This window comes from Helianthus annuus, chromosome 2 (genome assembly GCF_002127325.2).
Source record: "Helianthus annuus cultivar XRQ/B chromosome 2, HanXRQr2.0-SUNRISE, whole genome shotgun sequence".
NCBI classification, from domain to species: Eukaryota; Viridiplantae; Streptophyta; class Magnoliopsida; order Asterales; family Asteraceae; genus Helianthus; species Helianthus annuus.
In genome coordinates, this window is record NC_035434.2 from 65,183,774 (window position 1) to 65,195,842 (window position 12,069).

At 33.4% G+C, this 12,069-nt stretch overlaps 1 protein-coding gene across 1 annotated transcript; it reads left to right on the plus strand.

Moving 5' to 3' along the window:
• The first annotated feature begins 3,729 nt into the window (after nucleotides 1-3,729).
• Nucleotides 3,730-10,876, plus strand: LOC110917770 (probable acyl-activating enzyme 17, peroxisomal). The gene is made up of 14 exons (XM_022162222.2): nucleotides 3,730-4,144; nucleotides 5,676-5,805; nucleotides 5,882-6,150; nucleotides 6,249-6,453; nucleotides 6,547-6,587; nucleotides 8,101-8,226; nucleotides 8,315-8,388; nucleotides 8,472-8,692; nucleotides 8,774-8,868; nucleotides 8,950-9,166; nucleotides 9,573-9,698; nucleotides 10,040-10,138; nucleotides 10,307-10,519; nucleotides 10,648-10,876. The coding sequence occupies exons 1-14, from the start codon at nucleotides 3,891-3,893 to the stop codon at nucleotides 10,756-10,758; spliced, it is 2,181 nt and encodes a 726-aa protein (XP_022017914.1). The 5' UTR covers nucleotides 3,730-3,890; the 3' UTR covers nucleotides 10,759-10,876.
• The last annotated feature ends 1,193 nt before the right edge of the window (nucleotides 10,877-12,069 follow it).

A 12,069-nucleotide genomic window follows, 5' to 3' on the forward strand; every position in this document is an offset into this window, starting at 1 on the left:
ATATCAAACTTTGCTTTTATAAAAACTATTCTTTAAAATCTTTTTAATCTAATAAAGATTTTGTCAAAAATAATAGTTTTTATAACTTATGATTTTTAAGAAAATCTTAACAAGATAAACTCATAATCATGTAGGGTTTTGGTATGATCTTTACATATGCTTACTAGTTCAAAAATCATACTTTACTTCTAGTTTTATCAAACTTTTATACAAAACCCATCTTGTATGCTTCTTTTTACAAATATTGTAAAAGCATTATTTTTAGTTAAAAACTTTATATACTTTAACAATATCAAATATTATGATCATCCATTAAACCTTATGTTTAACAAAAACCCTTTTAACACTTTCATGTACACTTGTTAGATCATGTTTTTAAACATCATCTAACAAGTTATTCATATGATATTCATCAATACTAGATCAAATATGCAAGAAATAAGCTTTAAATCACAACATAAACAAACTTTTATATCATGATTTTTATTTTGCTTCTTTGTATTTTCATATTATTTTGTATGATTGTTTAGTTTATTACATGTTCTTTAAACAAATAATACATAAATAAGTATGAAAAAGGGATTTTAGAAGCTTACTTCTAGCACTAATGGCTAGGGATGATCTATATGATGATCAAAGAAAAGAAAAATTGTTGATCTTGATGTTTGGAAGCTATGGAATGGAAGGAAATGCTTGCTTCATCTTGTAGTATCTTTAGATCATCCTAAGTATCATCAAGCTCCATCTTGATCATCAAAGAGGTGTTAAAATGTGAAAGATTTTTGATGGTGTTCTTGGCTAATGTATGAATATTGAGAGAGTTTCTTAAGTGTGTGAAAAAGAATGTGAAAATGAGATGAAAGTGCTTAGAAGATTATGGTAACTAGTTGTTATTACTTTTCACCATGTTCACCAACTTGTCCCACTTGGTAAACAACTTGCAAGCTAGGTAAATATCAAAGATATTTGTGGAAACAAGTTGGGAGGGGGTCCCACATATGAGCCGAGAATGGGGGGGGGGGTACCCTTGCTTTGTGAACTTGTTTTCCGTAGGTAAAAGTGTTAGTTTTATTAGGAAGTTGTTTAGGAAACTTATATGTATAAGTGTTTAAGTGTTTAAAAGGTGTTAAGTGACCATTACTAGTCCATAATGATCCAACTAACGCTAGATGGTCACTAAAAAAAAGATCTGATATTGTTCGGATATTCGTTCCGCTTTGTTTCCGTTAGTTGTTATTTGAATGCTAAGTTGTGTAACTTGTGTGAATTGATGTAGATATTGGTTCGGATGGTACCCGAAGGTATCCTCATATGAATTCTATGTTAAACTGCACTTTTACATGTTGTAAAAATATTAAATGGCTGATTTCTGCAGAATTTCTGCGGAAAAGTGTTGAAATTGTCACTTTTAGTGCTTTTCGGGTAGTTTTTAGTCTTATCGGACTTCGGGAAGGTTTTAAATCAAACCCTTGCATTCCCAGTTAGGGTTTAATGTATATTAGATGTTGGACTTTCGTCTGAGTCCTAAAGATGTCGTTTAGATGGTTTCTGCGGATCCTGCGTTTTCGTCAGAATACTAGTTTACTAGGTGCTTTTCTAGTAGTTTCGATGCATTGTTTAAACTGTGTCAAATGTACTTAATAAAAATGAATCATATGCATCCTAAGTAAGTATTCCATGAGTATTCTAGGTGTATGTCACGAAATACGCAGTTCGAGTGTTCAAAATGCATAAAAATGTAGCTAAAATGAGTACTTTAAGTGTAAAAAGTTACCGAAAAGTGTCAGTTGTCACAATAAATGGGGTATAAAATGAATAAAAATATAAAGTTTGTAAAAAGACACAAATACCCTTAACCAAATGGTAAAATTTGAATGGATTTAATAAACTTGATGAAAAAGGCAACATTTTTGAACCACAAGGAGGGTAGCAAGAAAAAAACTTTTTGGATGAAAGTGACAAGAGTGATTAAACCATAGGGATGAAATTAACACTTTACTCTAAATAAAAGAAAATGACATCTGGTGTTAGGGATGAGCACGGTACCTGTTCGGTATCAAACCGATACCGATACAAAAAAGAATTGAGAAAACTGATACCAATACCAAATACACCGGTTTGATACCGATATTTACTGGTATTTTACCCGTAAATACTGGTACCGGTTAAAAAGGGTAAATTACACTTTTCGTCCTTTATGTTTGTAGCAGGTTGCAATGGATAGCCTTTGAGTTCAATAATTATAGTCACAATCCTTTATTTGGAAAACGCATTACACCTTACGTCATTTAACACTAACCAAGTTAAAATTTTCAGTTATGTCTATCCACTTAAGGGTATTCTCGTCATTTCATATTTTTATTTAAAATATTCATTAATAAATAAAACCAAAAAATTAACATATATATAACATCATCTTCCCCAATTTAATCATCTTCCCCAAACCCTAAAACACCATAAATCTCTTCTCTCAGCCATCTATCTCTCCCTCTTTCTCTCTTCAACCAACCACCACCACCACCACCACCACTAAACATCATAAATCTTCAAATCATAACAAAATTACCTCCACTCTCATTGCCACCACTGCCACCAGAACTATAAACCGACCACCCACAACCACTATCTCTCCAACAACCACCCTCAGCCTTCTCTCTCAACCTTCCTTCACGTTTTTTCCAGAAATGCGACCACCACCACTCCTTTCTCTCTCAACCTTCCTTCATGTTTTTTTTTTCTGGCAATGAGCATTACCTGAATCCTTTCGCATGCGGCTAGATCTGAAGTTGATGGTTCAGATCTGAAAAAGATGCTTCTTTGTATATCACTCTCTTTTGCTCACTCTCCCTCCCTCACGGATCTAACCCGATGTTACCGATCTGGGATTTTTAGTGGTGAGTTGGGTTTTATAGTGAATCAACGAGCTCTAAAATTAATAGGCAGTGATTTAACGGATGGAAGCCATGGCGAATGAGGAGCCTGTGGTTGAGATTTATTGTCGTGGTCTTGTTACGGCAATAGATATGATGGTGGTGAAGATTAACAGAAGTCTGAGAGAGAGGATTAAAGTTATAATTAATTTTGTTCTTTTTCTTCGTGTGGGAGTGATTTGTATTGCTGGTAGTGAGTTGGGGTACGCACGACTACAGAGGAGTGTGGCTATATATAAATTTGTAGTGATTTGTGTTGTTGTTTAAAGTGCCTGTCCTGAAATTCAACTGGAAATATGTTTGTTTTTTTGATCAGTAACGATTCCTCCATTTATTCATAAACAACAAAACCAACACAGCAAGGTACTCTGTTGTTGGTTGTTCCAGTTACAAAACAAAACATAAAGTGTAAAAAAGGTGATGCTCATACATTTGGTTTAAAATTCTCCGGTAATGGGGTTACAGTTACGCACAAAGGTTTGTTGGTGGTGGATGCTGTTTGTTTAGAGGGAGAGGAAGAGAGTGTTCAAAGTGTCTGTGTGAGAGAGAGTGTGAAAGAGAAAAAATGTATTTATATTTGATTTTATTTTCTTTTATTTATACTATAAATAATTAAGTAGAAAGACTAAATTGTCCTTTAGTGAATAAATTTAACTGAAAATTTTAACCATGTTAGTGCTAAAGGACGAAAAAAAGTATTGAGTTTTTCAAACAAAAAACTGTAACTATAATTATCGAAGTTAAAGACGCTCCATTGTAATCTATAAAAACGAAAAATAGTTACGGTTCCTGGTACCAACCATCTTATCATATTCAAAGTTGGTAATCTCACTCACTTCACATGACTCATCATAGAAAAACGTGTCACCCTTATCAACAATGTCGTACAAAACAAACCCCTCGATAAACATCATCACGGAACTTAAAAACTTTGTTACAGAACCCAGATAATCAACAATAATGTCCTACAAACCCCTCGATTCCATTTCCATATCGGACATAGTAGACCTTGGAATTCCACCGGAAACCGCCACTCAACTTCATGAAAAGCTCACTGAAATCATCAAGACTTACGGGTCTAATACCCCTGAAACATGGACCCAAATCTCGACCCGAATTCTGGATCCGGGTCTTCCCTTTTCTTTTCATCAGATGATGTATTATGGATGTTATGTAGATTTTGGACCTGATCCTCCTGCTTGGTTACCTCATTTGTAAGCTCTGTTTTTGTTTAACTTTGATTGTTGTGTTTTTGGTGTTTATTTGTTTTAGGGGGGAGGACAGATTTTGGGGTTTGTTTAGTGTGATTTGGAGGTTTGTGTTTGGTGAGTGAGGAAAAGTGTTGCATCTAGGTTGGTTAAGCTTGGTTGACAACTAGTTGTTTTTTTAACGTCCAACAAATATGGTCGTAAAAATCCCGACTAGTCTCTAATTAATCACTAATTAGAGGTTCACCGATTAATAGCCGATTAATCGCTGCGCGGTCAATGGCGGTCCTATTGTTGCCAAATTTTGGCCAGACGCCGGCCAAATTTCGACCAAATCTTAAAAATTCCTTCTAATTACTTTAAGAAATGGATCAATGAGGTGTTAAAATATGTCTACTTTAAAAAACTACATATAAATATATGTGTGTATATATATAATTAAAAATTACATATATAAATCTCAATCCAATTAATTCCGATCAATCTCTATTAATCCCGATTAATCGCTAGTCGGTACCTCACCGCCCAACTAGCGCCTAACGGTTCTTACAACACTGCCAACAAAGCCCGGCCCAATGACTCTAGAGGAAACCCACCGCCCGAACCCGAAGGCCAACTTTGTTAAAATCCCCGGCTCGCGCATGATATTTTGTCACCTCCCCTAGAGAAAGTCATCCTGTGACAAATAGTTTACTAGTTGATTATATGGTTTAGTTTGCTTGCGATATGAAACTGACGCAGAGTGGAAGCAAGAAAAGATAACTAAGAGAGTTCTCAAAAAAAGTAGTATATTACTGAATGCATTAAACACTAGTTATGGAATAATAAATACAGCAAGTATTGCTGAATCTTTGAAATTGGAAATTTGTAATTACTTATTAGTTATTGAAATTAAAGACATGGATGAACGCGTAAATTAGTGCAATCAGTTTTCTTTCTTTCTTTTAACGATCAACAAAAGCCAGATCACCTAGGTAAACCCAATGGAAAATGGTCACCCATGCCCGCAAACGCATACCCGCCCTGCCACCATTCCAGAGGAAACTCATTGTCCGAAGACCCACTTTGGTAAAACCCCTGGCTCAACCCACCCATGACCTCAACTTTGGAAGGTCATGGGGCTGCCAATGCACCAGAAGGTCATCAACAAATTAATGTAATCAGTGATTTACACGTTTTATACTAGAAATATGAATGGTTTAGAAATGGCTTAAATTAGGGGAAATCTTCCATCCCCTACTTGTGGGCCCTGTAACTCAACTCGTAGAGTCGTAGCTCAAGTTGTGCTTTTTTTTTTTTTCTTTTTGCGTTCAGGCCTTTTTTTGCCTTGTTTTTCTTTGTCTAGTGGGTCAAAGTAAGAGCATGCGAACTCTTGGATCAGCTCCGTATCAAAGCTGGTGTTCAATGTCCACCATTTTTGCCGATTAATCTAGTAAAATTAGTTTTTGTAGCTAAATGATTAAGCTTGCTTGACATATAGTTCGCTAACGGATTATCTGTTTATGCTCATATTGTTAATTATTTATTGGCATGATAGGGAAGATGCAAAATCAACAAACATAGGTAGTTTACTAGAGAGACAAGGAAATAAATTATTGGGTCCCAGTTATAAAGATCCGGTTTCAAGCTACCAAGCTTTTCATGAATATTCAGTCTCAAATCTAGAGGTATATTTTTTTTTTTTTTTTTTGATTCGGGATATTAGTTGTTGTATGATTAAGCATGATTATGAGTTAATGACAGGTGTTTTGGAAAACAATATTGGATGAAATGAGTGTATCGTTTTCCGTGCCTCCAAACCGCATATTAGTCGATGATCCATCTCAAGAAAGCCAATTACTGCATCCAGGAGGTCAATGGCTTCCTGGAGCTTACGTAAATCCGGCTGGAAATTGTTTAAACTTAAATAGCAAGAGAAAATCGAGTGACATAGCGGTGATATGGCGCGATGAAGGAGACGATGAATCGCCAGTCAACAAAATGACATTCGAGAAATTGCGCTCAGAGGTTTGGTATGCTCAAGTTCTACCTTTGTCAATAAAAGGTAGAATAACGATTTTATGTTGTTAGATAAACGTTAATTCATGAGATTATTTTGGATTTTGTTTAGGTTGGTTGCGTATGCTCTTGAAAAACTGGGATTGGAAAAAGGATCTGCGGTCGCGATTGATATGCCAATGGATGTTAAATCGGTGGTGATATATCTGGCAATCGTTTTATCAGGCTATGTGGTTGTATCCATTGCGGATAGTTTTGCTGCAAGTGAGATTTCAACGAGACTTGTACTATCAAAAGCAAAAGCAATTTTTACTCAGGTATTTTTTTATTTATTTTTGTTTTATAAGTAATTGGGATTATATTTTCATATGCTTTTGCTATGTCATTTCATTAGTAAAACTTTTTCTCAGGATTTGATCATTAGAGGTGACAGAAGCATTCCCTTATACAGGTGTTGTTCTTTTAATTATCTATATTACCTTATAACCAAACTATTTAGGACAATTGGCATTTCACTTAATTTTAAGACACCTATTAGGGGCATTTTTGGTATTTAATAATTTTTGTATATATGACAATTTTGGTATTTAGAAAAAAATAGAGCAAAAAAATGAGCATAACTCATGTTATTACTAATTCTTTTAAGTAATTCAGAACCTAACAAAAACCGAGCCAATTGATAAACAAACGGAAAACGAGTACAACGCTGTAAATTATCGACTCCGCTGCAACTTGCGGGTTTCCCACTAGTCTATACTATATAATAAAAGAAACCATTTTCGGGACACTTGTCATCATATTAGGCCATGTCTTATAGATAATTATTATTTAGTTTAATCTCTTATGGATAATTATTATTTAGTTTAATCTATTTTAATTAATTATAGATAACTCTTCTACTAAATATTATTTAGTTTAATCAACAAAACCAAACTTTGTGATAATATATTATTTTTTTTTCATTATTAAAAAAAATTATTATATTGATTTTATTATATAATTTTTAAACAAATTGTATATAACTTTTAATATTACTTTATATATAAAATTAGATTTATTACGGGTTTTTTAAAATATAATGTATTTTATATTTTATCACTCAAATAGCTGCTTATTTGTTTCTTGAATAACATGTTTGACCACTGTATATTCTTTTCAATAATCATCTCCGTAATCACCATATCTATGGCGTACCGAGTATATCCATTAGTTTTTTTAAATATAATTGATTTATTACGAGTTTTTTTTTAATATAACCTATTTTATATTTTATCACTCAAATAGCTACTTATTTGCTTCTTGAATAACATGTTTGACCACTATATATTCTTTTCAATAACCATCTCCGTAATCACCATATATATGGCGTACCGAGTATATCCATTAGTTTTTTTTTTTTAAATATAGTTTTCTTATTATTTGGTAAACAATATTACATTTATTCAACCCGTGTAATACACGAGTGTTTTTTAAGATATAACTTTTTGATTATTTGGTAAACAATATTACATTTATTCAACCCGTGTAATACACATGGTTTTAAAGATATATATTTTTTTATTTGATATACAAAATTACATTTATTCAACCAGTACAATACATATGGTTCTTATAGATATAACTTTTTATTATTTAATATATATATATATAATTAAATTTATTCAAACCATGCAATAAAGGAGGTTTTTAAAGATATATTGTTTTATTATTTAGGATATAAATATATTAAAAAACAAACCACATATATAATTGATTAACTATCTATAAAAGAAAACAAAATTTAATTAATAATCTATACTATATAATAAGATATAGCCTAATATGATGACAAGTGTCGCGAAAATGGTTTCTTTTATTATATAGTATAGATTTATTTAACCCGTGTAATACACGGGGTTATAACCTAGTATTTAATAAAAAGAAAACAGGATTCTCACGTACGGGTAAAATGGTTCATTGTGCAGCCGAGTTGTTGATGCTGGATCGCCTCTAGCAATTGTTATTCCTACAAGAGGCTCGAGTTTTAGTATGAAATTGCGTGACGGTGATATTTCTTGGCTTGATTTTCTAGAACAAGCTAAAAGTTACAAGTATGTTACTATGCTTTATCCTTTTTTAAAAAAAAAAAAAATACTCTCTTATTGGAAACAATCGATGAATTTTGTTTATGTTGTACAGGAATGTGGAGTTTGTTGCAGTGGAACGATCGGTTGAAGCTTTCTCGAATATCCTCTTTTCTTCAGGAACTACAGGTAGGAAGTATAAGCATTAATTTAATAGATTAAATTATTCAAGAATCGATATCGATATTATTAAATATATGAATGTAACACAGGGGAACCAAAGGCAATTCCTTGGACCCTTGCAACACCGTTCAAAGCAGGTGCGGATGGTTGGTGCCACATGGACATCCGCAAAGGTGACGTGGTCGCATGGCCTACTAATCTTGGATGGATGATGGGCCCGTGGCTAGTTTACGCATCGTTGCTAAACGGGGCTTCAATTGCATTATATAATGGGTCCCCCCTCACTACTGGCTTTGCCAAGTTTGTTCAGGTTGTTTTCTTAACTTGTGTTGGTATATTTTTTCTCTTTTCGGATTCGTTTTCTTTCAACGTTTATGCTAAAACTTTTCAGGATGCGAAAGTAACAATGTTGGGAGTGATCCCAAGTATTGTGAGGGCATGGAGAACAAAGAATTGTACAGCTGGGTTTGACTGGTCAACCATCCGGTGAGTATTGCGGCCGAACCCTGTCTATTTTGACTCACGCTAAGACAACCCGTTTTCCCCAAACGCGTTTGAATTTTGTAGGTGCTTTGGATCAACTGGTGAGGCCTCTAATGTGGATGAATACCTTTGGTTGATGGGAAGAGCTCGATACAAACCGATTATCGAGTATTGTGGGGGCACAGAGATCGGTGGCGGTTTTATTACAGGATCATTACTGCAGCCTCAATGCTTGTCTGCTTTCAGCACACCAAGTTTGGGATCTAGTCTGTTTATTCTCGGCACAGATGGAATCCCTATAGTACGCACAATCTATCCACACACAATTCTTTATTCAAAAAGTTAATTTATTAAGGGGCTGTTTGTTTACCTCTTAATGAGGCTCTTAATGGTTCAGACCTCTTACTGGTTCAACATTTAATAGTTCAGACTGTTTGTTTCACGAGCAGATGTCTGAATGGTTCAGACATTTGCCTCTGAATGGTTAAGATTTATACAGAGTCTGAATGGTTAAGACCTCTAATCTGAATTGGTCAGACATTTGCCTTTGAACGGTTAAGCATTATATAGGCTCTTAATGGTTCTGACCTCTTACTGGTTCAGCACTTAATGGTTCAGACCTCTTACTGGTTCAGCACTTAACCATTCAGATGTTGCCAAACGGCCCCTTAATCTATTTGCCATTTGGTGTCATATCGTTGTTGTAGCCCGCAAATGTAGCTGGAGTTGGTGAATTGGCTCTTAACCCCCTTATGTTTGGAGCGTCAAGCACACTACTAAATGCTAACCACTATGATGTCTACTTCAAAGGCATGCCTTCTTGGAATGGGAAGGTTAGTATCAAGTCACTATACTTAGGTTGTGTTTCTATCTCAAATGCCGGCAAAAAAGCAAAAAAGGGGTACGGGTTAAATGGGTCGAACATGTTGAAAGAAAGTTTATTTGTAATGCATACAATCTCCTTAACTTGTTGAATTATTTTTTTTTTTGTTACTATTATAATACTATAGTTTTTGTAATCATACTTTTCTTATTGTTTATTCATAAAAACTGGAAAATAAAATTATTTGCTGGTCAACCGACCCCGATCCAGCATGTTTTGACCCATCTAAAAAAGTGAACCATTTCAACTCGAATCTTTTTTGACCCTTTACGTTGAATGTTTTCGTCGTAGATTTTAAGAAGGCACGGAGATGTATTTGAGCGCACGATTAGAGGATACTATCGTGCCCATGGTCGGGCAGATGATACCATGAATCTTGGCGGTATTAAGGTATGGTTTTGATCACCACACTAATTCTTAATAAAAACTTGAAATATTGGACAAAAAGTGCTATGGTTGACCCAACCCGTTTAAAAGGTTTATCTTTTTTGACCCGTGAACCAACATCCACATTTGCCACATGTAGAACTGTTTTAAGATCATCTATGGGTGGTGCAGGTAAGTTCGGTTGAGATTGAACGCGTATGCAACTCGGTTGATGACAGAATCCTTGAGACCGCAGCAATAGGGCTTACGCCAGCTGGCGGTGGGCCAGAAAAGTTGGTGATTGTGGTTGTTTTCAAAGATGCCAATGATTCGACACCCGAATTAAATAGTTTGAAGCAGTCATTGAATAAAGCTTTGCAAAAGAATCTCAATCCTCTGTTTAAGGTATCATTTTGTCATCTTGGAACTATTTAGTTGATTGATTCGAGTATATGGAGAAACTTTGACATCCTATGAATTCCCATGTTTGACTTTTAAGTTTGACCTTCAAGTTTGACTTTTGTGTTGTTTAGGTTTCTGATGTGGTGCCCATTGCATCACTTCCTAGGACAGCAACAAATAAGGTAATGAGAAGAGTTTTGAGACAAAAGTTGACTCAAATTGGTCAAAATTGCAAGTTGTGATTTTTTTTCCTTCACTTGTTATTAGGTGCAAATATGTTGTATGTTAAAGTTTTGAATAAAAAAGTAATGCTTGTTTACCTAATTACACTATTAATGCCATTTGTTAGTTTTCTTTATATTTAAACTCTCCATGATATCACATATCTAGTTTAACTTAGGTTAGGAGCATGTTTAATACATAATTAATTTATAGAGAACTATAAGAACCATGTAAGAATTGGCATGCTAGATGTAATGATGGTTATAAGGTTATATAAACCACCTTATTTCAAGTTTCACATATACCAATCTATACTATATTAATAAAATGTCCTCTATCATTCCTTGGAGACATCTAATTTTTAGTTTTCTCGCCTTTCTCTCATGCTTAATTATAATAGATAGTTTTAACTAAAGATAATTATACAATTGAATTTAATATAAATTTAAACAATTCGTATAGTAGATAATATAACATTTTGAAATCTTCATCGGATTTCAAAATTATTTATCCAATGAATGTCATTTATTTAAGATAATTTTGAATTAAACAAATTATTAATCAAGAAAACCGAAGTGTGTATTAATATATTATTTATTTTTATTTTCATTATTAAAAAAATTATTATATCGATTTTATTACATAATATATAAATCAAATTGTCAGAATTCATACTAAAATTTTATCATTGAAATGGCTGCTGATGTGCTTTTAAATAACGCATCTTCTTTTCAAGAACCATCTCCGCAATCATCTTATCTATCGCATATCGAGTATATCTATTAGTTCTTTTTAAGATATAACTTTTTTATTATTTGGTATATAAAATTATATTTATTCAACTTGTGTAATAAACGAGATTATATATATATATATATATATATATATATATATATATATATATATATATATATATATCTATAGAAAAAGTATATCGTACATTACGGCTTAACGTACTTCACGTACAACAACGTGCGTAATTTTTTATATAACATGCGTGATAAATGTTTTCAATATGCGTGATTATTGTGTTTCAACATGCGTGATTTTGGATTTTTGAGTTATAACGTGCGTGATTTTAAAATGAACGTGCGTAATTATCTATCGTACATTAAGCCGTAATGTACCTTAACCTTCCTCTATATATATATTGTCAGAATTCATACTAAAATTTTATCATTCAAACAAATGTTTGAATGGCTGCTGATGTGCTTTTAAATAACGTATCTTCTTTTCAAGAACCATCTCCGCAATCATCTTATCTATCGCATATCGAGTATATCTATTAGTTTTTTTAAGATATAACTTTTTTATTATTTGGTATATGATAT